General features: G+C 46.5%; 1 protein-coding gene across 1 annotated transcript in view; it reads left to right on the forward strand.

Annotated features, from left to right (window-relative positions):
* The window catches only part of GALNT17 (polypeptide N-acetylgalactosaminyltransferase 17), a 181,108-nt gene extending 162,243 nt beyond the window's left edge, over positions 1-18,865 (forward strand). Inside the window, exons 7-11 of the mRNA XM_042830074.1 lie at positions 4,169-4,354; positions 7,343-7,480; positions 8,648-8,743; positions 16,133-16,300; positions 16,559-18,865. Coding sequence (XP_042686008.1) covers positions 4,169-4,354; positions 7,343-7,480; positions 8,648-8,743; positions 16,133-16,300; positions 16,559-16,687 — 717 coding nt within the window. The 3' untranslated portion in view covers positions 16,688-18,865. The remainder of the gene's footprint in view (positions 1-4,168; positions 4,355-7,342; positions 7,481-8,647; positions 8,744-16,132; positions 16,301-16,558) is intronic.
* The last annotated feature ends 8,900 nt before the right edge of the window (positions 18,866-27,765 follow it).

The raw sequence follows: 27,765 nt of genomic DNA on the forward strand, positions 1-27,765 counted from the left end.
CAGCTAGAATGCCACGTTCAGGACCCCAGATAGCTGCTATCCCTTCTGACTTTTTGTTATGATGATTATTAATGATGTCCCGTGGGTGAGGGGCACATACAGCATTATGTAAGACAATGCCCAAGCAATGGGATATTTTTTCTCACGTGCATGCAAATGATAAGAGAGGAGAAGGTGCTGTTTCGGGGCAGTACCAACCTTTTCTTAGTATGCATTAAATTGGGTTTGGTCCCATTCTAGCAACAGAACCTTCTAGCAAACCTCGAGACGTGATAATTCTTGAGCCCGCAGGGGAGGGCAGGCGATGCCCTGAGGCTGGTGTAGCACAGGACAGGTTCTCAGTACCCTCCTTTATGGTTGGACTAGATTAGGTCTTTTCCAACCTTAGTGATTCTATGACGCTATGATTCCTGCAGGCACAGCTCCTTTGGGGCTCCCTTTTCCACCTGGCTGGCTCCAGTGATGGCAGGCAGATTGTCAGAAGTCCTTTTGTTTCTTAAATAATGCTCTTGGAGGGTAATTGCTGCTTTTGGCAGGCAGGAGCAAAGCAAATTGATGGTTGCAGTGAATTTTGGAGGGCAAAGGGGATCGTGGACAGTAATTGTTCCTAACTGCATACCACTTGGAAAATTGTTTCTGTGATCACTGCAGTAAGGTGGTCAAGTGAAATGGGGGTTTTCTTGCTGTCTCTATTACCAGCACAGAGGGCTGTCTGCGTGCTGCACTTCGCACACTCTTGCCCATCCTCCCTCCCTAACCAGCAGGGCAGTAGCAGTGGAGGACATGTGCTTCTTGCCATTCCCCCAAGCACTGCGCCTACTGACATCCCAGCCATCATTAGGAATGGAGACACATTAAAATGCTCCACGTGAGCAGTGTGAAAACAGCTCTGATTTTGCATAAGACCTGCAGGCTGATGGCAGGGCAGATGCTGGTGCCTTGCCTGGGAGGTGGGGGGAATGCCTTACCCTGAATATTGTAATGTATTTTCATGCTCATGCACAAGAGAAGACCCTGCACCTCCCTGGAATCTCTACTGCTGCATTGCACCATGCCAAATTGTTCCCCCTTTGCACTGTCCCAGTGCAGGTCAGCATCGTGCTGTTTTGTCGATGCTTTCACACATCTGTGACACCTTCCTGCTCCCTGAGGGTGATGGGAGAGCAAAACTGGGTCACTCCATCCCTAGAGCAAGGCGATGGGATTTTGCACTAACCAAGGGCTGCCTCCCACATGGGCAAACACTTGTAGAAAGTAGATGGCTGATGCTGTTTCAGCTGCATTCAAAAATTTCATTGCTTGAGAATTGCTGGTTTTCCATGTTGAATTCTTAAAAAAGTCATCTTTTGCGAAGGACAACAGTCAGACAACGGACAACAGTTGCATTCCTCTCGCCAAGGACAAAATGAGATGGCCTCAAGTTGCACCAGAGGAGGTTGAGGTTGGATATTAAGAAAAACTTCCCCAAAAAAGTGGTGAGATGCTGGAGCAGGCTGCCCAAGGAGGTGGTGTGGTCACCATCCCTGGAGGTGTCCCAGAACCGTAGGGATGTGGCATTTGGGGACGCAGATCAGTGGGAGGTATTGGTGGTAGATGGATGGGTGGACTGGATGATCTTAGAGCTCTTTTCCAGCCTCAGTGATTGAAAACACACCAAAGCTCTCCTGGCGATGGGTTTGTTTTCTCTTTCTTTCTCTGGAAGTGCTTTACTAGAATTTAGTATTAAGTGTTTTTTTTACCACCCCAGGCATCATTCTGTACATTTGTGTAGACGGGTGGAGGAGCAGTCACTGAGTCACTGTCATTTACTGGAGGGGAATGTTCTATTTTTAATTCAGCCTCTCTTTACGGGTGGATGAATGGCAAGCTAATAGTCATGGTGAAATTTGAATGTCAGAAAACAAGGGGAAACTTGTGACTTGTTCCTCATATTTAGCCTGCTCTATTACACACTCCATCTCGAGTCTTCAAACGTTGTCTTTACACGCTCTCCATGCATGTTTTATGAATGGGTGTAATGGTTATTTGTTCCATTGTAGCAAGCAGTGTGAAAGATTCTGCCAAATTAAAGAGGCTAAACATGAATTAATTTAGAACAAGAACTTGTTTCTTCATCGGTCTCGATATTCTGCTTCTCTTGATTACACTTCTGCTAAGAAACATGGACAATTCCTGAAGGAACTGGCAGAAAAAAAAAAACCATGCTGGACTGATTGCCCATTTAAAGCTGTGAGTTGAAGCGGATGGAGTACCCAAAGGGACTGGGGGTTCATTTGCTATGAATAAGAAAAGCCTACTTCTCAGTGTCTCCTTATTCCTTACATACCTTCGGTGCAACAGCAGGTTGCTCAAAGGGGCAGTAATGAAGGTTCCCAAAGGAGTTGTTGACAACGGAAAGGAATCTGCGCTGGGGGTCTGAGCATCTGAGGACCTGCTCACCTGCATGCCAGCAGGCTCAAGAAGTCGCTGCCGCTGGGAACAAGCGGCATCTGGGCCCACAGCTTCTCCCCTGCTCAGTGGGGGTGGCAATACTGAATACACAGCCCCTCCCTGTGTAACAGCCCCACGTTCTCTTTGTTCCTGTTGTTGCCAGCAGAAATGTTGTAGAAGCTGTTCGATTTTTGTCTCTGTAATGACATTGTGGATTTACTTACGAGATGATAGACGCATCTGTTTTGTTTTTCTTTCCCAAAGAAGTGCCTTTTTAGAATTAGGGTTTTATTGATCTCTCTGGCTTGTGGATACATAGATAGTCACTGCCGTTTCCAGCGCTCTCTGTTTATTACAATATATGCATTTCAAGATGATTTGTACAGATATTTCCAACGTATGAGGAGCTGTCTAGCATAAAACCGTGTGAATTATTAAAACAAAACTCAAAAGACAAAATTACATTCTTACTACCCGAAGCAAGCTTGGTGGAAGATGGCAATTTAACTACGTGATGGCTTAAAAGTTTTGAGAATGATTCTTTTGATGTCAGATCAGGATGAAGTCTCACACGCTGCTCCACAGCACTGGGGGAGATGTGGGGTTCCCCAGAACTGGCAGCTCCAAACAGTTGAACTATTGCCATTTCATCATTCCGAAGGGCAGCTGACGGAGCAGTGAACTGATTCACCTTTTCTAACATGATTTTGTTAATATCTCCTTTGTGTCGTTTGGATGTTATTAGCACAGGAAGATGCAGATGTTTGGGGTTTGAGCATAACATATCTTATCCTTAGCTAGCTGTGGCCCAAATGCCTGTGTGGTGCTGCTCACCCTGGGCTCCTTTATTGATCCCTGTGAGATAAATGGGGTGAGTTTGGTTGGTTTTTGGTAAGGCATTGGGGGCTTGGAGTCTCCTCGTGGTGCTGAGAGAGCAGGTTGATAACATTTAGGGAACGCAGATGGGATTAAAGGTGGTGAGCCTGGACGAGATCCCAGAAACACTGGGTGTTACAACAACTGTGCAAAAGGATAATGCAAAGCAAACTGCAGAATAGGTGAAACTGGGATTATTAGGCCTGCCTGGCATATGTGTTAATAATGATTGCCCAGAGCCTGGTGTCCTTGCCACGGATTTTTTATATTCAAGATAAATAACTTCTTGGTGAAGGCAAACAGGGAAGAACTCAGGTATGGCGAGTCATTCTGCACATTCCCTTTGTGTCTGAGAAAAAGAAGCTCTCCAAATATTTTATTAACTTGTAAACTGTGATTTAAGGGAATTTTAAACAGCATGTGAAAGAAAAATAATGAACAAATGTTTTCAAGTGGGAGAAATCTGTCCCTGCCATATGTTTCTCTGAGTCATCCCTTCTGCAGAAGGAGCTCTTGCGATTGTTTCAGTTATTCCAGGCACTAATCCTTTTTATTTAGTAGAAGCAGCTCTGCAAACTCAGCACCCCATCCTGCAACGCAGTAATACCACAGGGTGCTGATGGTGGGATGATGTAGTCGTCATCCCACCAAATGCAGAGTGCATTTTGCTGTGGGCACAGGTTAACTTCTCCCTCTGGCTCGGTGCTGAGCAGAGTGGTCAAGCTGGTCAAACATGACCGCAGGTTTCTGTTTGCAGCTAGATGATGAGATACCGTGTGCTACAGAAACCACAAAGCCTTCTTTCTCTTGAATTTGCTCACAGACCCTTTGCTGATGGGATTTCTGCCTGGTTTCATTGCAGGTGTGGCTGTGTGGTGGTAGCATGGAAGTCCTGCCCTGCTCCAGGGTGGCCCACATCGAACGCAAGAAGAAGCCCTACAACAACAACATTGGTTTCTACACCAAGCGTAACGCCCTGCGAGTGGCCGAGGTGTGGATGGATGACTACAAGTCCCATGTGTACATCGCGTGGAACTTGCCTCTGGAGGTATGGCCGTTGTGCCCTGCTCCTGAGTTTTTGCTTCACAGGGTTAAAATGCTGAATTGTAGAGGATTTGGTGCTCCCAAGGGAAGAAGAGCCTTAAATACCCTCTGTCCCACCCTTCAGCCACGGAAGCCATCAGGGCTATTTCGGCTTTGATGGAGATGCTGCAGCACTTGCAGAATTTAAGGGAATTCTTATAGTTGCCATCAGGTGTTTTCATTTTAGCCTCTCAATATTAACTGCAGCGTAGTGTTTATCTCCCCACTGAGTGTTTAAACAGCATGAGTTTATGTCATTACGCTGTTCCTCAAATGGAGTCGTAGAACCATAAAATCAGAGTATCATTAAGGTTGGAAAAGACCTCTGTGATCACCAACCCCATCCTATCCCACCATGCCCACTGCCCACGTCCCTCAGTGCCACATCCCCACAGTTCTGGAACACCTCCAGGGTTGGTGACCCCACCACTCCTTTTGTAGAAGAAATTTTTCCTTATATCCAACCTGAACCTTTCCTGGTACAACTTAAAGCCATCACCTCTTATCCTATCACTGTTACCTGGGAGAAGAGGCCGACCCCCACCTCTCTGCAACCTCCTTTCAGAGGAAATTAATAATGGCATTGGGGCTTGCCCTGCAGTTTGCACAGGTCCATGTCGTGTGCAGGCAAACTCAGCGCTGGGAAGGATAAAGCCATCGGTGCTTAGGAACTGTGGTAAAGGATCAGAGGCTGTGGCTCACAAAGGGGAGATGCCCTCCCAGCAGCACCATGTTTGTGCTCCAAGAACACTGTGTAACTCTGATGGTTATTATTTATTTCCATACAGAATTGTTCAGGTTTTCCCAGATCTGATATTATTTTTCATGTAAATCCTGCCTTGTTGCAGGATGGTGTGTCTTCAGGAAGCTGTGGGATGCTCAGGGCACAGATCCTACACCTCTGTAGGTGATTCCCTACACTTCTGCACAAAGATCTATAAACTGCAGGGGGACTTTGTATACATCCACAGCTGCTGTTGATCTCTGGTCTTTGTGCAGGTGAAGTCTAAATCACAAAGCCCAAGACCCCATGTAATAACAAAGTAAATATAGAGCCATCTTTTTGGTGATGAAAATAAGGACTCCTTACAGATCCTGCCCCAGCTAAGAGTTGCTCCAGGTTCATGCTCCATGCTGCAGCAGCATGCCTTCTGGCAGCACAGTGCTTCAGGGCATTTTGAAAGGCATTAGCAGGAGCTGCTGCTGCTGGAGGAAAGGTTACATCTGGAGAGATTTCCTGGCATTTGGAGCCCTAGTAGTCACATCTTTGTACTGCATCAGAGAATAACGGGTAACTGGGAAAGGTTGGTAACTGCCCATGCTGCTGGTCTGCTCTTCTGGGAGTGGTGGGGAGCCCTGTGTTGTGGTTTTTTTTTGTTAGGAAATAAATGAGTAGGGATGGAAGGTGATGCTGCTTACCCAGCATGTGGCAAGAGGGCACGGGTCCCATGCATCTCTGAAAAGGCAGCATAGTGACAATGTGTCACAGCATATCCCAAATTGGAAAGGACCCATCGAGTCCAGCTGCTGGCTCCACACAGGACCCCCTTCCCAAAATCCAAACCGTTTGTCTGAGAGCATTGTCCAAATGCTTCCTGAGCTCTGGCAGCTCAGGTGCCCACCACCTTCTGGTGCAGAAGCTTTTCCTAACCCACCTGACCATCCCCTAATGCAACACCAGGTGCCGAATATTCCAGGCTCACCCATTCAGATCTCAGCCTGTCCTACCTACTGAATCATCTTTATTTCACCTGTGAGCTACCAGTCACAGATTAAAATGGTGTCTTCTCTAAAGCAGAGTGAATAATTCATTAGGAGATCATTACAAGTATTGTAATGGAAAATTGCTTTCCCAGCTGTAGTTAATGATCACTGGAAGAGAAAAGAGCAGGAGCTAAAATAGAGTAGAAACCCAGACACTTGCAGGAAGGAGAAGTGGCTGCTTTGTGCCTTTGATTTCCTTCACCTGGTTGCTGCATTAGTTCCCCAAATGTTGTAGTGAAATAAAAGGTTAAAGAGGGGCTGCTCTCTTCAGCTGCTGTGAGTTTATTCCCCCTGGGACAGGTGCTGCAGCTCTGTGTGCTTTTAGATCAGCATGAGCAGTGGTGTTCCTCCAGGGAGACTCTTTCAACATGTATTTGTCCAAATTGTCAAAAAAGGATTATTTTTTTTTTTTTTTAGGTTCATTTTCTGTTCTCCTGTGGTTTTTATCCTTTGTTCTCAGCTATCTGCTTCTCTTCTATTTGAATCATAGATCTTTTCCTTTGGAAAAATAAAAATTATTTATTTTATACTTTTTCTAACCATCCTGTCCTCTGAGGTACCTCCTGGAAGAGTCTCCATAGAATCAATCATAGGATGGCTTGGGATGGAAGGAACTTCAAAGATCATGTAAGGGTGAGGGTTTTGGTGCCTGGTGCAGACAGGGCTTTGCTTTCCCAGGAATGAGCATGCAGCCATCTTTTAACCCTGATGTACATTTGCTGTTAAGCTCTTCTGGAAATCCACTATGTCAGTACCTAAGTGGTAGGTGAGATCTCTTAAAAATAGCTTGGCCTTGTGCCTTTTGATAAACTCCATCGCTTTCAGACTGATCCAAAGGCAGAAGGGATTAATGGGAAGCTTTGTCAGCGCCACGTTGCACTTCTCATATTTCCTCCCAGGACCAAAGTGTGTCTGGTGGCCAATGCGAGAATGCCTTCAAACCCTGTCAGAGAAGTGAGTGCCTCCTTTGCTGTGGCTGTGAAGCCTCTGTCCCAAGTCAGACTTCTCTGCTGATGATTTCAGCCTTGAACACACCTGCCAAAATTTCCTGGCACAGCTTCTGTGTGAAGTTACTCAACCTTTGGCAGTTTCCAAGTGGATTAGAACAAATAGTGAAATCAGTGAAATGCACTTGTTTTCTCTTTTTTTTTTTTTTTTTCAGTGATGTGCTGTGTCTGTTGTTTTTCAGAATCCAGGTATTGACATCGGGGATGTCTCCGAGAGAAAAGCCTTAAGGAAGAGCTTGAAGTGTAAAAATTTCCAGTGGTATCTGGACCACGTTTATCCAGAAATGAGAAGATACAACAACACCGTTGCATATGGCGAGGTAATTAAAGCTGATACATCCTTAGATGAGACAGGAAGTGTTTACAGTTGGTGAAGCTCTGATGAGAAGTAGCCTCAAAGGAGTTGAATGTGAATCAGACCTTACTGTTCCCCTGCAGTTGTGTAAATGTTTATAAACCTGTTCACAGTTGCTTGTGAAAACCTGTGTTGGGATCTGTTTCTAATCTTGGAGACTGCATACGGTAAAATATTTTAATACATTATTTACTGAGTTGACACAAAACTGTGTGTGTTGCCTATCGAGTGCGTGGATTATGCAGCAAACATGTAGTCATTTTATAAAACCCTTTGACTTAACCTCAGCCTAATTTCTTACATGGTCTCTGTAGGATATAATACATTGTCACAACAGCTTAAGGCTGAGATAAAGCAAGGAGACTTAATTCAATCTCTCTTGGCTTTGAGACAGTACAGGGAATGTAAAAACAGGCAACTAACAATATTTTGTTGCAATTGGTCTCACAGAACGGTGGCAGTTCAAGAAGGCTCCTTGAAACACATCCTGAGCACCCCAGATGGGCATCAATTTTAAGGAAGTTTCCTTATTGGATTTACTTAATAACTTCAGGGCAGCTGCCCCCAAACAAGCAATATTTTAAAGGCAGTATTTCATTTTACTTGACCTATCTGATGAAACTGGAGGGAGGATCTCTGCTTTCACAGACCTGGCTTGTAGCATGAGTCCAGCACTCTCCAATGGGGGTCTTTTAAGCCACCAGCTCTGTGTCTCCTCCTGCATCCCTGTGACAGGTCATAGGATTTCCTTGTGCTATCTGGACATCATTTTCGTTGTTGAACAGTTTGGGATTCTGATGAAATAGAAATGATTCCGCATTGATTTGAGGCTCCTGGCAATGTGCTGAAAGCAGTCTAAAAATACATTTGCTGCTACCACGTGTGACCAAATAAAAACACTGTTCAGGGAAGCTGGCTCCTTTGACTGGTGATTATGATGTAAAAATAGTCATCGTTAGGCCCATGTTTAAAGAAAACATATGGCACAGTAAACTTTCCTCTGCCTGATTATGCCCATTGATATATAATACCACATGTTCTTTCCATGGCCAGGGACATGGCTGCATACCAGTCCCCTGCTGATGTCTGAAGATGCAGGGCTGTTTAACCACGCTCTCTTTATTTCTTACAGCTTCGAAACAACAAGGCAAAAGATGTCTGCCTTGACCAGGGACCGCAGGAGAACCACACAGCAATATTGTACCCGTGCCATGGCTGGGGACCACAGGTGAGGAGCCCACGTGTGCTGGGAGCAGGTGCTGGAGGGATGGAGGATGGAGCCTGGATGTGCAACACGTCTGTTGGCTTCACTCTGAAGTGCACGAGGCCTGACTTTTTGTTTAAAAAAAAAAAAAAAAAATCACATAAAAGATGTGCTTTCCCAACTACTCTGAGAGCTATTTTCTGGATTACCATAATTGCGGCAGAGCTGCGAGTAAAAGCGTAATTTGAAAACATCTTCCAGGCAAGGGTAAATAATTCTGAAAGCAAATGGCCAATGAGCAGAGCAGAACACACACAACAAGAGCATTTTAAGACTTTTTCTTTCTCTCTTACGTGACGGAGTAGAAACGAACCAGTTGGGGTAAGAAAACAAACACTGCTTTTTGATGGGATGATAATCAGCCATTTCAGCAGGGCTGGGCTTTAGACAGTATTAGTTTTCTAGCACTTCCTTTGCCTCTCCAAAGTTTTAGGAGCAAACCAGAAGCTTCTTATCCTAATTTCAAGCTCATTCTGGATCAAAATTCATCATTACAAGGTTCACACTCTGTCTTTTGGAGGATCATTGGAGGTGTCAAATACTCAGAGTTAGAGATGATGAATTTTTTTGGCCTTTCATGCAGTTTTATCTTTGATAGTGTTTGGAAAAGCAAGCAGCAGAGGAATGCTAGTGGCTCAGTAGCAGTAGGGTTGGAAAACAACAGGGGCAGTGCTCGCTCTGTTGCTGCTGGTATCTGTAAAGCCAGCAGCAGACTCTGAGCTGGACTCCCAGGATCTGCAGGCTCCAGGTTAACTTAATTTTTCTCATCTGTTCTTCCTCTTGTCCCATATCCTCACTTCAGTATTTTGCCCAAATTGTGTGATTTCCTTCCTGTTTCTCTTTCTGTGTGCCCACTAGCCATCATCTCAGAATGCAGATCTCTTAGCACAATGATGCTCTCCCACCCAGTCTTGAAGGAGAAAATATAACAAGTTTCCTCTTAGGTCTGGAGGTGGAGGAACTGTCTTACCATTCACGTGGTGGTGGTGGTGGTTTTTTTTTTTTAATTTATGATGTGTTTTTTTTGGTTTTCCTTCGTTACCAAAATCATGCCTAGCCTCCCTAAAGCCCCATTTTAGCAGCAATTACTCTACTGGCACTTCAGATCTATCCATTGAGACCCTGGTTGTTCATTGCCAGGGTATGCTGTTTGTCTGACTTGAACCTCCTGCTTTTGTGTCCATTTCCCATGTAAATGCTGTGGCCATCTATCCTGGAAATGTAGCCAAGATGCAGGATTTGGAGATAATAAGTTCTAGAATGAGACAAGCTCCTCTGAAGCATGGCTGTTTCTTCCACTGCTTTTTCTCTTTTGGCAAGTCTGTGGCACCACCAAACTAAGAAACATTTCCCTGCTGCCATTGCCATCAGCCACCTTTCTACTGAAGGAATTTCATCCACTAATGTACTTAGAAACTTGGGCAAAACCATACCTTCACTGCTGTCAGATTGCTGAGTGTCTGGTCTGAAGACATTTATCTGTGCTCTCTCAAAAGAAGGTGAGATGTTCCACAGGAGCAGCCCCGTGACACCTGGCATGGAGGGATAAGTCCTGTTAACTGCTCTTCATTTCCAAGAGGACGAGTCTGACACAGGAAGCTGATTTGGATAAGGTTAGGGGAGACAAACCCATCCAGTTGTGCTAGGATGCTGAGCTGGGTATATGGAGGGCATAGGCAGAGAGCTGTATTTATTTGCTGGAGAACAGCCTGTCTTTGAGCTTTCTAGGGAAAGCCCACCTTTGCATAACCTAGTGAAGCTGTTTGACAGGTATGCTACGCCATGAAATAATGCTGCATCAGAGCTTCAGCTTGTCCCAGAAATGCATGTATTACATAGAAATGCTCACCGCCAGTGGAAAACAGCTCCCAAGAGCTTCATAAGCCCACCCAGCACCTCTGATGTGGTCTCTATGTGGGCTGGGAGAGAGAAACTTCTTCATCACATTGCAAAAGAAAATTCAGTACTGCATTTGCATTCATTAAGACGTTCAATGTTACATAATCGAGACCACCCCCATTAAATGCCTGCAGGTATTTGCATAATAAAACACTGCCTGGATAATTTTCTCCCATGAATCAGAAAAGAACTGGCAGGGAAGGCAACTGCCCACTGTAAAGTAGGCTTTCCCAGTGTATTTGGGGTGATTTGTTGAGTGGATTTCCACTACAAGCATCACAGTTTTCCAGTTGATGCAGAAGGTGCTGTGGCCAGTCTGCTGACTTCAAGTTGGTTTTTGAACAGAACTGGAGAACAGAATTTTCTTTAATTCATTGGACACTGCAGACAGGTCCTTCATGGTGCTTGCACTGCCCATGAACAGGAGGAGGACTTCATGCAGTTACTACCATTGCTGCTTTTCAGCTGGGAAATTCATTTTGGAGTCCATAGGAAAATCTGATACCTGTTCCCAAGGGCCTGGGAGCATGTCTCCCCATTCCTGGTAGCTTCCCAGGATGACGTTTGATTTTGGTCTCTTTTAATTCTTCCTCTGCAGAACAATTTCTGCTAAGGATAGGCAGGAGGGTGAGTTGAAGACTGGGATGGAGCCGAGTGCGGACATAGAGCTGCAGGACATGGCAGCCTTAGTGACTGTCTGAGGATTGAGATAGATATATGGGAAGACTGGAATGTGTAAGGAGTCCATTTTCGCAGTGCAGTCACTGTCAGCTTTCCAGGTTCACTGGGACTAAGTAATTGCAAAGCTCATCTGAAGCTGAACTGCAAACTTCAGGAGCCACCTGAGCTGAGGCCATGGGAGTCCTCTGAGGTAGAGACAAACCTCACTTTGGTTTATCCTTGTCTTTAAACAGAGATCAGTCAACCGTGGCCTATCAAGTCCCAGCTAAATATAACCTAGCTGTTGCATAAATGCACGATTTCTTTTTCTTAAATGGCACAAACTACCTATTGGACTTCCCCGATGGAAACTCCAACCTCTGAGTGCATTATAATAGGAGAAACTGAATTAAGTCTGACAGTGCCTGCTAAGCCCGGGCTTTAAGACTAACAACTAAAAGCAGGTTACTTATTTTTTCCACAGCTTCTTTTGTGATTAAACATAACAACGTTTTCTTTTTCCAACCTGATACTCTGAAATAAAATGCTGCCTGTTGCACAAGCTCAGCACAGGTTTTTCTTCCTGCTTTTTCCATCTCACGTTGTCTCTTCCCTCTCCAGCTGAGAGCCAGTTCTTGGCAGTTCTTTTGTTTCGCCGTATGTGCAATTAGCTTTAACTCCTTGAAAAGTAGCTATCAGGGAGTGCAGAAGCTTTGAAATCAGCCTTTTGCAGAAACACAGGCGCAGCACAAAAGAAATTGGACTTTCACTGCTACAGTTTAATTAATGGGCTGCACGTTGTAATTTATTACCGGAAATATAATTAGAAGGGATGTAAACACTTTGTTCAAATAGCTCACTTGCTGGAGATATATATATATATGTACATAAAGCACAAGGACTTGCAGTTCCTGTTGGGTTGTTCAGCAGTTCAGCACACAGCTGAACTCAGCTAGTAAAGTGTATGCTCTCAGTTGGCATTTTAACAACACGAGGAAAGCAAACCAAGGGAGGTTTCTTCTCCAATTTCTTCTCCAAAAAAGTGGCAGCGCATTGGCACAGCTGGGATCACCATCCCTGGAGGTGTTCCAGGGGATGTGGCACGGAGGGACTTGGGTCATCTCACTGGTCTTTTCCAACTGCAATGATTCCGCGTAGCGTGTAAACTGACGTGGTTGGGTGCAGTGGATCCCATGCCTGGTGCCAAATGTGGATTGAGTTATTGGCTTTTTTTCTCGCAGCGCCTTTGTTGTAGAATCTATAATGGGGAAATTGTTGGTTTTTTTGTCTTTTTTTCTGTTTTCGCTTTACCTTCTCATTCTTTCTGCTTTTATTCATTTCCAAGTCAAATAATTATCAGATTTCATAACGAAGTATCCTTTTATCCTGTAATTATACTGAATGTGCTCTTTTAGACTTTTTCCTGACGGCTTCATCTTTTAAGCAATACATCATGAAAAAACCTTGCTGTAATGATGTATCACACTAATAATATAGTAATACCTCATTGGAGTGACAGAACGATGGTGATGTATTAATGTGATAGAAAGCACTATAATGCCATAAAACTTAAGATAATGTTCACCCAGCAGAGCATTTCATTTAATTATAGGATAAAATATGTTTTGCCCATTTAATCATCAGAACCTGGGGACAAAGTCATTAATACTGAGATCATCCGGGACACCGAGATGTCAAGGATGACAAAACAGCACATCAGATGAAATTGGGTTAAGAGAAAATACTGTACTCTTTACTTAACAGTGGCTAATTGATGATCTGCTCACTGAAGAAAGGAAGCTAAACAACCCTAAATTATTTTCCAATACAGTCAATGAAGGTCATCAAGGCTTTTATTTCCCAGGTGCTAAGATGTCTAATTAACTTTCTTCCATCCCTGAGATGCAGCCAGCCAGAAAAAATAATCAAAGAAGAGATATTGTTGGTACTGCTTTGCAGTGCATGGGGCACGTGTGCAGTGCCAATTTAGGACCCAGATCCTCATCCAAAGCATCCTTTTTTAGTCCCAACATCTGTTTTGATGGCATAAAGATTCATTTTGAGATCCCAGAGCTTTTCATCCCTTATTTTTAGGACTCAGTGACTCAACTGGAGATCCAAAGCTGTCTTTTTGTAGCCTAAACTTGGAAATGTGCTTGGAAAATGCTGCAGGAACAAATCCTTTTTTCTCTCTGGGGATGTGGCTGAGGGCTGCTTGCAGCTGTAGAAGACTTCATCAAGATTAACCACTTCTCAATGGCGAGCTCATTAGTGTTTTCAGACTGTTTTTCTCTGGTCTGCCCCTTGGTCTGCTGATTTGTCTACTGTCCTGTGTGAGGCTGAGCAATTTCTTCAGGTGCTCAACATGTCATAGAATTATAGAACCACAGAATGGTTGTGTTGGAAAGGACCTTACAGACTATCCAGTTCCAACCCCTCCCCCAGTTGATTCCCCTCCTGTCTGTAAGCTCCTTTCAAGTACTGGAAGAACACAGCGAGGTCTCTCTGGAGCCTTCTTTTCCCCAAGCTAAGCAATCCCATCTCCCTCAACCTTTCATCACAGAAGAGGTGCTCCAGCACTCTGTGACCTCCTCTGGACCAGCTCCAACAGCTCTGCATCCTTCTTGTGCTGCGGGCCCATCAGGCATCAAGCATCAGCCCTGGCTCGTTCACCTTTCACATGGAACTGAAGAACAAACTCTCACTGATTGCCTTGGGCTGTGCCAGCCACGTTGAAGCAGGCAGCTTGGCTTCAACTACTTCGTTGGTGAGATGGTGAATTGCTGCAACTGCTCACAAGGTTTCTGTGGCAATGGCACAGGTGTGGTTTATTGATACGATGGAGCATCCTCTAAATAAGGCCCGAGTCTGCTGTGAGTGATGAGCTGTCTGGAGCTGCTCTTTCAGATGTAACACTTCTCATCTCTTTTCAGGCAAACCCAGATAAAAAGAGCTGGTTAGCTTCTCTAGAGCAGCCCATGGGACTATCTCATATGCCTCCCGATCCAGACACATGTTCAGGGCTTTATTTATCTGGCTATTATACGTAGTGGATGACACATCTAATACATGCACTTGATGCATTTTTCATAATATCCATGTTTGTTTTTCGGCTCATTTAGCCTCCCTGCAACCCCCACCCCTTTCCTTTTGCGGGGAGAGATTTGATTTTTGCTCTACTTAATTTCCCACCACATTAGGTGATAACATGGTGGGCATGGGGCCAGCTTTTCAGAGGACAAACTGCTGAACAGCATAAGAGAAGAAAGTGTGTAGCACTCTAATTATGGGCATGGTAGCAAAAACGTCAGGAACCAGAGGAGGAGGGTAACTTGAGCTGCCTGTTTGGGACTCTAGATGCTTTTTCTGTCAAGATAAGTGGTCCCATCCTCTGGGCTCGTGCTCAGATACCAGTTCAAATGAATTGCACGGCTAAAGGCATTGTCAGTCTGAAAGCACCACCTTGAAAATCAAACTGCTGAAAACAAATTACGTGAATCTGAGCCTTATGTGGTACTCAGGGATTCCTTCTCAGGTTGTTGCTGCCTTGTGCAGAGGGCAGCTCCCTTGCTGGGAGCTGTAAGTGCAAATCCTCCTGCAGCTGGGAGCAAAATGCACTGAGCAGCATCTCAAGGGAGAGAGGCACTGTGGAGCCAGCAGGAGGATCCAGCACCCCTCTCTCTATAAAAGGGAGAAATAGAGGGATGGAAAACAAGATTCAAGCACTGCATCTGCTGTTACTAGCTCAAGTCAGACCCTTTTACATTGTTTTAACTTGATTTTCAGTGTTTAATTATTCTAACAGAGATAACCCATACTCCCAGTGTGATTTACTGTCTCTTTTTAAACATCTGGGTCACAGATATGCTCAGTTAATTAACGTGCTGAATACTCCTCATTTGTCTGCTAGATAATGGATTGATTCATAATTTAAATAAGCAGCTGTGTATATCTTTCCCCTGAACTATGAAAGGCAGGCCGCTGTCATTCATCTCCTTTTCACTCCTGAATTTAAAAATGTTTAGGGAAACATTGTAGTGGGGTCTCTCGAACACTGCAGATGCAGGAGCCCTTTGTGCGTGGTGCCATCACAGTGCCAGCTGCTTCCCACACCCCCAGCCCCCAAAGCCTGGCTCTCACAGCATCCATTGCAGCACCCAGGGCTGGATGGCACGCATGTGCCAGTGCTATTGCAGTGGTCAGGTGTAGTTCTGAGCCTTTGCTGCACAGCTGAGCTTTGGGGGGTGTTTGGGCCTGCATCCTGGGTAACAAAGTGAGTGATATGTTGCCCTTTGGCTAATGTTGAGGTTGTGGGAGGGCTGTCCCAGGTGCACCAGTGGCATTGCTTCTTGCTGTCCAAAGCAACACTGGCTTGGCAAGCACATGAGCAGCCACGCTGGGCAAGCGTGGCCTTGGTGCCAGCTGGCTCCAGCCAAGAACCAAGGCCAGGAGGAGGCTGCCCTGTGATTTAAGGCATTAAGGCTCAGAATACCCTTCCCTTCCCTTCCCCTTCCCCCCTCTCCCCTCCCCCCTCTCCCCTCCCCCTCATCCCTCTCCCCTTCCCTCTCCCCTCCTCTCCCTTCCCCTCCTCCCCACCTGTGTCTGCAAAATAAACTTAACAGGAGAGAAAGGTTGGAGAAAGGGTTATTCTTTTATCCTCATCAGTTCTATTTTCTCTCTTCATCATCCTCATAGATTTTTCCTTGGCCTCTGCCATGATTGTCTTCTTCCCTATTGTTTTTAAGTGATACTTCAAGGATACTGATGGTCTTTTTCCCTTCCTCCCTATCCCAGCTTGCACGGTACACCAAGGAGGGGTTCCTTCACCTTGGTGCCCTTGGGACCACGACGCTCCTGCCCGACACCCGCTGCCTGGTGGACAACACGAAGAGCCGCTTCCCCCAGCTCCTCGACTGCGACAAGGTCAAGAGCAGCCTTCACAAGCGCTGGAATTTCATCCAGGTGTGTTCTGGGTCTGCCATCACTGCCTCTCGGTCCCATACAGTGGGCTGGTAGTGACAAAGGTTGCTCCAGTCAACCCTGCTGATTATTATGGAAATGATTTTATTGCTTCAGTTTCACTATCGCCCCACAAAGCACTGTGCGCTTCCCAGCCGTGCACAGGGACGCAGCCTCTCCCACAGCATGCAGTCCTGATTTCCTTCACATGCATCCCCACGTGAATTCTTTTTGATGTTTTCTCCATGTCTTTAATTTTAGAACGGTGCCATCCTGAACAAGGGAACAGGGCGCTGCTTGGAGGTGGAGAACAGGGGAATGGCCGGCATCGATCTGATCCTTCGCAGCTGCACAGGACAGAGGTGGACAATTAAAAATTTCATCAAGTGAAGAGTGGAGAAGTCAGAGGAGTTTCACCTGAAAGATGGCTGACTTGGACCAATCCGTCTGGACTCCTTTGGAAAGGACAAAATATCAAAACAGAGCTTTATTCGTGTTATTAGGAGAGGACATGGGGGAAATGGGCATTTGTGTCTTTATTTTTATTGTATATTAGTCTCCCACAGATGATTTCAGCTGTGTGAAATTGGGTCAGAACTCTAATTTTCTTCTGGCAAGCACTCTAAAAGGTGCCACTTATTTCTGCTGAAGTAAGTGTAATAAGCTCATGCATCCTTGTCGGCATTTCACTGGCAGGGAAATGCTGTTTTCTCAGATGACTCCAAGCGCTCCCAAGACCCATCCAGGTTTGTACTGTGATTGAAGTCAAGAGACCCTGCATATATCTGCATGGCAAGCGTGCAAACGTGCGTGCTTGTGAGAGGGAAAGGTCACCAAGCCTTGAAGAAGCTGTGTTTAAACGGCGTGGCGTCTCGCTAGGTGCATTGTATCTTTTCCCTTTCTTGCTCCTGCATCCAGCATCCCCTTTGTTGAGTCTGGCAGAAACAGAGCTCTCAGAGACTCCCTGATAGATCCTGTAGATCTCTCCAGTCCCCCATAACAGATGTCATGTCATGAAATACAGTTGAATAGGAATCCTGAGCTCCCATTGTCTGCTCCCCATTGTGCCCACTTGCTGCTGTTGGCTCAACCAGCCCTGCGCTGCACCAGCCCCTCTGTGGAGACCCCAAGTGGAAAGCCCCACTGTTTTGGGGTCTCTTGGATGCATGCCTCATAAGAATTAACCCACAGCAGCCCAAGCATTGCACAGCAGGCTGCTAGCGTGGCACTAGCCCCTTGGGGACTCCATCACCACTTTTTTTGCTGTTGGATGGATGTGCTGATGTGTGCAAGAGGCTGAGGGCTGGTCATGTGAGAGAAAGTCCTGCTCAGGCTTCCCTCCCATGGAGGCTTTGGGGTCTGTTTTAAAGGCATCCTTGCCTCTGAATGAAGACATGAACAGTGGTAGTCTCCTTACCTCTGTAGTGATGTAGTTTTCTTTTTGAGGCTTGAACACATCTATCCTGCCTGCTCAGTGTGCTTCTGCAGTGACGTAAGTTGATGTAGGGAAGGGAGAGGGAGGGCAAGAGACCAGTAAATGGCAGCTTGCCTGAAGTTCTTCATCTTGAGGTCACTTAAGGCTTGTTAACACAGTGGGCCGATCTCACCTGGTTTATCTGACCTGCAGGAATCTTGGGAACCAAATCCAGCCACTGTGGGAGACTTCAGTTTGGAGTCCTGGTGTCTGGCTAACTAGAAAAGGGAAATGTCTTGAAAAGTCATTTCACATGGATGTGGGACCAATGGGTGGCCGCAGGCTTTGCTCAGTTGAGAGGGGAAGCCAGCCCATCTCCTGTCCTTCTCACAGAATAATACTCTTTCTGGTTGCCCTCTGGCTAGGGTGCACTAAAATATATTAATATATGAGATGTACGTGTAAATATGTGTCCCAAAGATGGGATGTGCACAGAGTTGTTTGCTGCAGAGCACTCATGCCTGTCTTCCATTTGCATCGGGATAATGCTACCTGGGTGTTTAATGAGTTTGATTTTCAAAGCCATGCAGCAGGTTTATGACTGATGTTTTAGTAATTTATTGAACAGAAACAGATATATTTCATTGTTCCTTCTTACAGCATCATATCTGATTGTTCACTTACACGTGACAAGACTCATTGGAGTTGTCTCTGGGTTTTCTCCCTTGCCTTCCGTAATGCAGTAAAACCTCCTGTTGTCCTGAATTGCAAAGTAGGGACTCAATGTAGAATTTTGCTCTCTTACTCGCTGTTGCATCATCTCTCGTGTAATAAATTTTAGCACTTATGAAACAGACACGATTGCAATGTCTTTAGATGCATGAGGTGTTTCCCCTGCATTTGTTGCTGCCTTCTAAGAGAAACCATTTGCCAATGGAGAGGACTCCAAGAAAGTCTGGGGAGTTTGAGACTTAACAGCTAGTGGCCAAAATGTAAAATTCCCTTTTAATTGAGCAGTCAGTTGCTGTCAGTCATCAGTGGAAGCCACGTATTATTTAGCACTGGGAAAAGCCTGCATGTTTTGGAGGGGGTGGGGGAGAAAAAGGAATCCTTTGGATGTTGCTGTGCTACCATTCACGCTTCTCAGCTCCGCTTTGGTCCTGCCAGTGCTCAGGGCGCTGGCAGATGGGCTTTGTCAGATCTAATTGTGGTGGTGGAAGGTGTCCCCGCCGCCAGCCTTCCATCTGCTGCTGGAGGCTTCTGTCCCCATCACCGTCAGCGCTGAGGAGCCGCGCTGTGCCTGCTGTCACTTGCAGGATGCGCTTCTCCAGCAGGCGGGGATCGCTGTGCTGAACCGTGAGACCGTGGGCTGAGGTCACTCCAAGATGGTGGCGTGGCGGTGTGTGGTGACATCCGTGTGCTTGTCAGCTCAGGTGGCACGAAACATCTGGATCCCATTGGCGACGGGCTCCGATTCTGCACAAAAAATAAAGCCAGGGATTTGTTCCCTTCGTGCGTATCCCACACGAAGGAGATGTGGAAATGAATGCTTGGCTCCGGGACCTTAAGGTGGAGAAGAAACCCTGCCAAAGCGATTTCCCTCTTCTCACTGCTGTGCGTAGAGTGCTTGGAAATGATTGAAAAGCAGCAAAATCGGGATTAAAATGGGGAGTTTTATCTGCTGCATCCCTCTAAGTGCAGTTCTGTGCTCATATTGGTTTGTGACATGCAGAGATGATTGCTGAGGCGACGACCTGAGGTCTGCACCCTCCTAAACCTTAGAAATCTGTCTTAGGAATCTGGATCTAAATGTTGCATCTTGCGCTTATCTCTAATAATAATGTTAACTGCTTTAAAAAGTGATATCAAAGTGGTTCTTATTAAATATATGATTTGAGCCTTGCCTCTTGAGTGATTTTAAAAAGATTCACTGTTGATGAGATACAGCGGCAGTCATTATTCTCTGTTACTCAGTTAACAGAAAAGTGTGCTGCTGTTTTAATGGAACTTCCATTTTAAAAAGAAATGGAAATGAAGGAGAAATCAAGAGAGATGGCCGGTGCAAATTAACCTCCCGTTTCATCCTCCCATGCTGGCTGCCACTCACCAAGATAATGCAATTACACTCAAGGAGTTAAAAAAAGATGTTACACGGTAAAACAGCATCGCTAGCAAATGTACCCAGAGTGGATGCTTCTAAAAGCATCCTGAAGCTCAAGGTGTGGCTTACATCCAGCTTCATGTGTCCATGTTGTCATGAAACCCAAGTTGGCTGGTAATGATGATCCTATGAGGTCAATGAGATGTGAGTAGATATGGATGGTAGGAGCTGTGTCTGTGTGTGCACCCTACAGCAAGGGCACTGCTGCTGTTTTTATGAGCTGAGTGCATGGCAGGCTGCTGGAAATACTCCAGGTGAGTGTGGCCTCCAGCCCTGAGCTCGTTTTCACAGAGCATGATCAATACAGCTCCAGCACAGAGCATCCAATTTGCAGCCACTGCTCTCCTAAAGGATGCCATGGTGGTAGAAAATCCATATACCCTTGAATCTCCATCATAGATGGAAAGGTATGGTGCCAAGCTCTTCTGAGTTTTTACTGAATTATGGAATTCTGTTTGCTGCATCACAGAAATGTAGGAATTGTATCAAGTCCAGTCCCTCTGGATGTTCGTGTCTTGTAGCTGGGCTGATCCTATGTTTCTGGAGGAGGTGATACCTGGAATCACTCCTATAAATCAAAAAAAAAGTCCCAAATCATTAATGGCTTCAGCTCTTACATGATGTTCCCAGACCAATGGAAGCTGCTCAGGTCACTCAGGTCTGCAGCAGTCAGTGCTGGTGGGACCAGGATCCAGGCAGAGTGTTGTCCTTGGAAGCAGAGTGACAGCATCTGTCCAGCACCATATTAAAATGAAATAACACAGCACGAATTGCAAACCCAAAATTCAAGCTCAGCAGTCTCCACTTACCCAGGATCCCTGGGGGAGAGCAGCAGGTTAAGTGTCACATCCCAGGAGGAAGACTGTGCTAAGTCCCACTGCCACCTCAGCTCTCCTTATCCCCAGCTCAGGCTTAGGGTCATGCTGGTTGTGCTCAGCACAAGGGAAAATACCAAACTAGGCATTAGCTTTGGTGAGCACCGAAATGTGCTCAGTGTTTCATTCTGAAGGCATGCAGGAATTGCTGCTGAGAATGGCTATCCTGGTCCTCTGTGTCAAGTGTTATTTCTCTGTCAGAAGACAAAATAGCGAGAAGAAAGACTGTCTAACCCACAGAGCTTTCCAAGGAGGAGTTTCTGATTTTATTCCCATCTGGTGTCTCTGAGACATGATCGGTAATAGCTTTCCAAATGTATTTCCTGCCTATTGTCATTCTAGGTTTTATTGTTATAGGCAAGAATTTCAGAGTTAGGCAAGAACCCACATAGGAGCTAATTCTTATTGTGCTCTTCAGAAATCGCAGCCAGGAGGAAAATAACAGCAGAGTGGGGTCAAGGTGATGTGCTGTGCTGAGAACGGGATTGGCAGCCGGTGGTAAAGCAGCACCAGCTTCTGGCATTGTGAGAGCAGAGCAGCACCCAGCAGGATGCTCTGAGCCTCCCCTGGAGAGCAGAGAGGTCCCCTGGGTGTCCCCGCAGGTCCCCTCCTCATCCCATGGCCTGGGATGGCAGCAGACAGAGCTCCCCAGGCATGTTCCCTGCACTCTGCTTTCCCCCTCCACTCCAGTGTCAGCTCACCACCACCTCCATTCCCATCATGTTTTTGGCTGTGGTGCTATTTTCGTTCCGCTCTCTCTTTGTCTTTATGACTGTCTTGTTTTACTTTTGTGGCTGGGGCCGCCTTACATTCCTCTCTTTGCTCTCAGCAGGAGGTTGCTCTGTCTCTGTCCTTGCTTGCTCCTTTATTCCCCACGTGCTTCCTTCTGTTTGCTCTTTTTCCTTTACTATTTCTTTTGATTGCTTATTTCTCCTGATTTTTTTTTTTTCAGTCTTCCTTATTCTTTCCCATTTCATCTTCTTTTTTACCTCTTGCTTTGCTTTCCCTGTATTCTTGCTCTCTCTCCCATTATTTTGTTAATTGCACATCACTGTTTTGCTATTTAGATTCCCCATCTCCTGTTTTTCTTCTAACAGGTTTGGAGCTGAACCCAGGCAAGCCATCTTTTTTACTTTCCTTAAATTTTAATCACAGTGCCTGTTGGCCAAACCTTTGTTTTATTGCTTGTACGTCGGCACAGCACATGCCATCCTACCTTTGCCAACCCTACAGAGTTGGGCTAGCAGTAGAGTTAGGGTAGATGTTAGATAGTTAGGGTTGAGGTTGGGGATAGGGTTAGAACAGAGGGTAGATGGTTAGAGTTGGGGTTAGGGTTAGAGTAGAGGATAGAAGGTAGGTGGACAGGATTGGGGTTGGGCACTGGTTGGGCGTTGGTTGCATGGCCAAAGTGCTGGTTTCCAACCTTTGAGACTTAACCACCATTAAAACCTGCAGACACCAGGGAAATCCTGCTTTCAGGCAGTGCAGATCTGTGGGGTTTGGGGATGCATCGCTCTGAAGCAGTGGGGTGAACCTGTGGCCATCCACTGAGAGGAGTCATGCAGAGGGAAAGGGGAAGGGATTACAGGAAGAGGTGGATCTAAGAACTTGGACTCTGTGGGCTGTCATTTTTAATATGGGGGGAAAATAGTCACAGAAGTCCTCCGAGACCTTCCCCAAAATGAGATGATTGAGAGCAGAAAGAATGCCCAGAGCCTTCTTGTCCTGCGCTACAACAGTGGTGGGACCATGAGCACGTGCCACATCAAGGAGAAAAGATACGAAGGGGAAAACAGCCAGGAAAGGAAGATGGCAGAGACTGGGGTGGAATCAGTCAGATGGGAAATGGGGAAATGTTGAGCTGCAGCCTCCAGGCAGTGTGTGCTGATAACAGAGGTGTCTGGCACAGCATGGGACCAGGGAAGCAGTCAGCCCTGCCATGCCCAGCCCTAACACGTGACCATGGGTCATCCTGGAGTATGTGAGATCCCCAACCCCTTCCTGGTGGATGCTTGTCTCATTTGCTCAAAAAAGAAAAGAAAGAAAAGAAAGAAAAAAAAGAGTGAGTTGCAGCTTCCATGCTTCCCAGCCCCAAAGCATCACTCCCACCCCAAAGCATCACCCACTGCTGGAGCTGAGCATCACTCCCAGCTGTGCACATCCCACTGAGAGATCACAGCCAGGGGCACACAGCTGCCAACCCTGTCACTGCCAGGTGATAGCGTGGCCCTGCTATAAATCACAAACCCTATTAATTGTAAGCAATCTGTACAGCAAGGTCATGGTCTCACATTTACTTTCCCACTAGAATAATTCCATTGACCTCCCCTGTTTAAGTGTAAGAGCTCCTGCTGAGCTGCTTTGTTGCAGTTGATAGCAAGATAATTATAATCCCATCAGTGGTTAAACTGTTTCAATAGGCAAAAGACACACACTTCAGCCTTTGATGGATATCTAACAGCTCCCAGAGATTTGATATTAATCAGCTGCTATCTCTGGACTGTTGGGAGGCAAGTGATCATTGACAATAGCTGGCGAGGGAAAACATGTTTTTTCAGTGATGCACATGTAGAAAAACAGTGCTCTGAAAGCAGAGTGCTTGTGAGTGCATCCCAGAGCTGGTGGTCACCTGCTCCAGTGCTCTTGCTGTGAGTAAGAGAACGGTGGTGATGGGTTGATGGTTGGGCTGGATGATCTCGGTGGGCTTTTCCAACCCCAGAGCATCTGTGTGATCCAACCAGAGGAGGGGGATCTCATGCATGAGTTACTTCGTGGCCAGAGCCACACGGTGGGGATTGAAAAGCTCCCATCAAAATGTTACTTTATGTTTAATTGCTTGTGAAATTAATGTCCCTCCACATCCCCCCAAGTATTTGAGTCCTTCCTGGGAAAAGGTGGCAGGTAACATCTATTCGTTACTCAAGACACTTAAAATCAGAGTGCTTAAAACCTCAAAGCCAAACGAGCTGCTTCTCATGTTGTAATGAACAATTTCCCCCATGCTGAAAATATGTGCGTGAAATTGCTAAAAGTAATAAGCTCATCCATTCCTCTGCAATTTTGCTATTAAACTGCAATGAGACAGACAATCGAGTCAATAATACTGATGTTCTTCTAAAGAAATCAGCTGGGCAGAGGGCAGGGAGCTCCTCCCATGGAGAACGGAGCTTCTCCCCAAATCCTTGGGACCTTGATGTGAATAACAACCCCACATTTTGGCTTCTTTAAATGTGGGGCTCCTCTGAGACTCCAAATAGATAAACAGTGCGTAGAAAGCATAATTATTTCCTGAGGAGGACTTTTAAAATCATTATTATTATTGTTTTTAACCTTGTTAGGTGTACACACCATTCTGTTGTTTCTTTTCCTTTAATTATTATTATTTGTGTGCGAACATCGAGAGCGATTGCTGTAACTCTTGGCCTGGAAAACTACCTGGGAGGTGTTTGCTGCAGCATTTCATGCTTCATCACTGTTATTTTTCAGCTCTGCTGTGTGCAGCCTGCTCCAACCATTTATTACAGGAGGCCCTGCCTGCCCTAACCATTGCAGTCCCCCCTTGCTGGGTGCTGTGAGGAGGAGGCAAAGCACAGGGAATGGACCAGGAGGGTGAATGGGTGAATGGTGGTGGGGAGATGCCCTTGCATCTCTGCCATCCTGGGTGCTGGTGTCCAGGCAGAGCACCCAACAAGGCATAGGTTGTGTTAGAGATGTGGTAGATTTTATGTTCTCTAAATAACACATAAAGGCTGCTCTTAGGTTCAGGTCAACCTCACTGAGTGGGTGACAACCAGCCTATGGCTTGGAAACTGGTGGGTTTTGAGGTCCCTCCAACCCAAACATTCTATGCTTCATATTTTCACTACAGTCTTGTCATAGAATCATTAAGGTTGGACAAGACCTCTAAAATCCCCAAGTCCAACCCCAACCCACCCTCAGCACAACCCTCAGTGCCGCATCTCCCCAGCTCTGGAACACCTCCAGGGATGGTGACCCCTCCACTCCCTGGGCAGCTGTGCCACTGCAGCATTGCTCTTTCCAGGAAGAATTTTTTCCTGATATCCAACCTGGCACAACATGAGGCCATCACCTCTCATCCTATCACTGTTACCTGGGAGCAGAAGATTCATCTCCTGACTTTGTTGGCATGCAGCTGCTTGTCCCCTTGTAGCAAGGCTTGTGTGGGACATCCACCATTGCCCATCAGCTTGTGGGATGTGACAGTGCTGGCAGATGCCCTGTGGCTGCTCCCTCAGCTCTGGTGCTCCAGGAAGGAGCTGGTGCCCACTGCTTGCCCAGAGGCCACCTCTTGCCCACGGGGCTGGTGTCAATGTCCCAGTGCTCATGTCAGAGCCCTGCACTCCCCTTCTGTGTTTGTTCATATACCCCTCCTGGAGGGGAAATGCACCATGATGTATGCACATAAAAAAAATAAGGGTAATCAAAAACAAAACCCCAAAACCCCTACAAGCACATCAGAAATCCTGGTTCATGAGACCCCTGGGGAGGTGATAGGGTTTGGTGTCCTTGCTGGGAGCCAGATCACCAGGAGCAGTGGCTCCGAGTGGGCAACAGCAGCACGCAGGCAAAAGAAAGTCGACTCAATAGGATGAGCATGGGCACCAGCAGCATGGGGTGAGGGGTGCTATTGCTGGGTACTGAACCTGGCAGAGCTCATCCTTCATGTGCACGGAGAGTGAAGTTCATGCTTTGCATGAAGGGATTTCTGCTGTCCCATGTCCTTGTCCTCATGGATGCAGTGAGTGAAACTGCAAGAGCTGCTCAGCACTGAAAGCTGCTTCCCCAGTGCCACCGTGTGCCTGGAACTAAAACAGCCTGGTGTGTTTGCAGGATTACAAAACACAGCACAATGGCAAGGTTATGGGCAGTTCAGGATTTGCCTGTGGGGCTAACGAATCCCAAACTAGGCAAAAAGTGGTTCTAGAATAGTGCTCCTTGGTGTGGGACAGTGCCCTGGTGACTACGTGACCTGTTGGAAGTTTGGAGCTGGGAGGTTTGGGTTTGGTTTACAAAAAAGTACGTGTGAGGATGGTTGGTGCTAGCACAGACTGGGACAGGAGCATGGAATGGGAGATCCATCTGCCATGACCAACCTGGAGTTTCCTGCTTGGCAAATAAGGCAAAAAGGAGGAATGTGTTGAGTGTCTGAAACGTGGTTCCCTTACAGAGGTGCTCTCCTGGTGACAGCCATGTGTCCATGTGTCCCCAGCTTGCCATAGGCAGAAGCCAGATGTGCCATGGTGCACAGCATTTCCATTCCACGTGTGTCCAGCCCTCAGACCAACCCCAGTCCTTCACTCCAGCGATGTCCCACCCATCAGTCTGTCAACCAGGGAGTGACAACTTCAGATGGAGATGGATGCTGCTGTAGCATAAGGCCCTGTGATAAGGGACCAGAACGGTTCTGCTTTGGGGTTGCTGAGCTGGGAGTTCCAGGATGAACACAGTGCAGCAGAGGCAGTTCTTGTCTGCAGAGCCAACTCTGCCCCATTCTCTCCTGGAGGGCCAGGTGCTGTCCTGACTGGCCCAAATGCTCAGTCCAGCTGCAGATGCAAAGACAAATGCGAGCATGCATCTACAATTGCTCTTCATCCCTCTGCTGTTTGGCAGCAAAGTGGCTTCTGGGGTTTGCAGGCCTGGAGCTGGGGCTGCTGTGTGCCCTCAGATGGGAGTGGTAGGATTGCTGCTGTGTCAGTGTTTCCATATTAAAACAAAACAAAACAAACAAACAAATAACAAAAAACACTTCAATGTGAACCATCCCTAATGAAGTATTCTTACTTGAGAGACTGTCCCAAAAAAGACAAAGAGGCTCCATCTAGCTGTAAGATTGAGTATTTAGTAACAGCCTCTAAAACTCTATTTGATGTTAATGACAACAGCCTTGCAAACTGCCTTGGGTCTGGGTCAGAGCAGTTCCGATGTGTCAAAGCCCAGGATGGGCCATGCTTGTCAGGATTGCGATTGAACAGGTCTTGGTTTTTCCAACACAGGTTCATGTGGGCCCAATTATGCCCATGGCACAATGTCAGAGCAATATTAGAGGCATCTCACTGCATTGCATCCTTAAAAATGTACAGGAGAGTGGGATGCTCCCTTGCCAGGCTTTGCTCCAGAAGCCCTGTGCACTGTGAGAAGAACAGTCCCAAGGCACCCTGGCAGAGGCACAGTGATTAATTGACTACAGATTGATTATTCAGGCACTGGGAGAGAAGAGAGAAACGGTGGTTTAATATTTTAGAAAGGAACCATTGATGGTTGGAATTTCCATCCAGCAGCAATTGTTAGCAGAGGCAGTGTGGAATTGCAGCCTCAAACACACAGCATTGGTGTGAGGGGTGCTGCAGTGCTGGGAGCTGAGCAGGAGATGCTCAAGGGGCCATGCAGAGGTGGCTTTGCTTTCAGTAGTGCTGTCCCAGCCCTGCACTGTGCTGCAGCATCTGTGCTGAGCCACTGGTGGTGGCATAGGCTATGGCAAGGGCACAGTCGTGCTACTTTTTACACTCTGAGCTATTGGGGATGCTGACCAAAGGTCACTTAGAAATAAAGCCTTTGGAAGTTACACTTCAGCCTTTTTCATGGTAAGAACGAAGCCCTTGTAAATAAGTGAGTCAGCAGGCAGAAAATGGGCTGCCTTTGCCCCGGCTCTGCCCTGCTTTAAGCTTGTCTATGTGGTCTCTGCCAGCACCACCAGCAAAGAGGGGGCAGAACCCAGGCATCTGCTGCCAGCAACTTCCAGGCAGAATCAGTGATGCTGGCTGAGAGAGGACATCAAACATCTTCAGAGACAAAAAAAGAAAACACCCTTCATTCCTTAGCAACACATGGGCATGCAGAGACACAGAATCATAGAATTATTCCGATTGGAAAGGATCTCTAAGGTCCCCAAGCCCAACCTCAGTGCCCACTGCCCACATCCCTCAGTGCCACATCTTCATGGCTCTTCATGGTACATCTCCACGGACGGTGACCCCCATCACCTCCCTGGGCAGCTGTG

Source organism: Centrocercus urophasianus, unplaced genomic scaffold (assembly GCF_019232065.1).
Source record: "Centrocercus urophasianus isolate 14NV4802_14NV808 unplaced genomic scaffold, USGS_Curo_1.0 seq_33, whole genome shotgun sequence".
Lineage (NCBI taxonomy): Eukaryota > Metazoa > Chordata > Aves > Galliformes > Phasianidae > Centrocercus > Centrocercus urophasianus.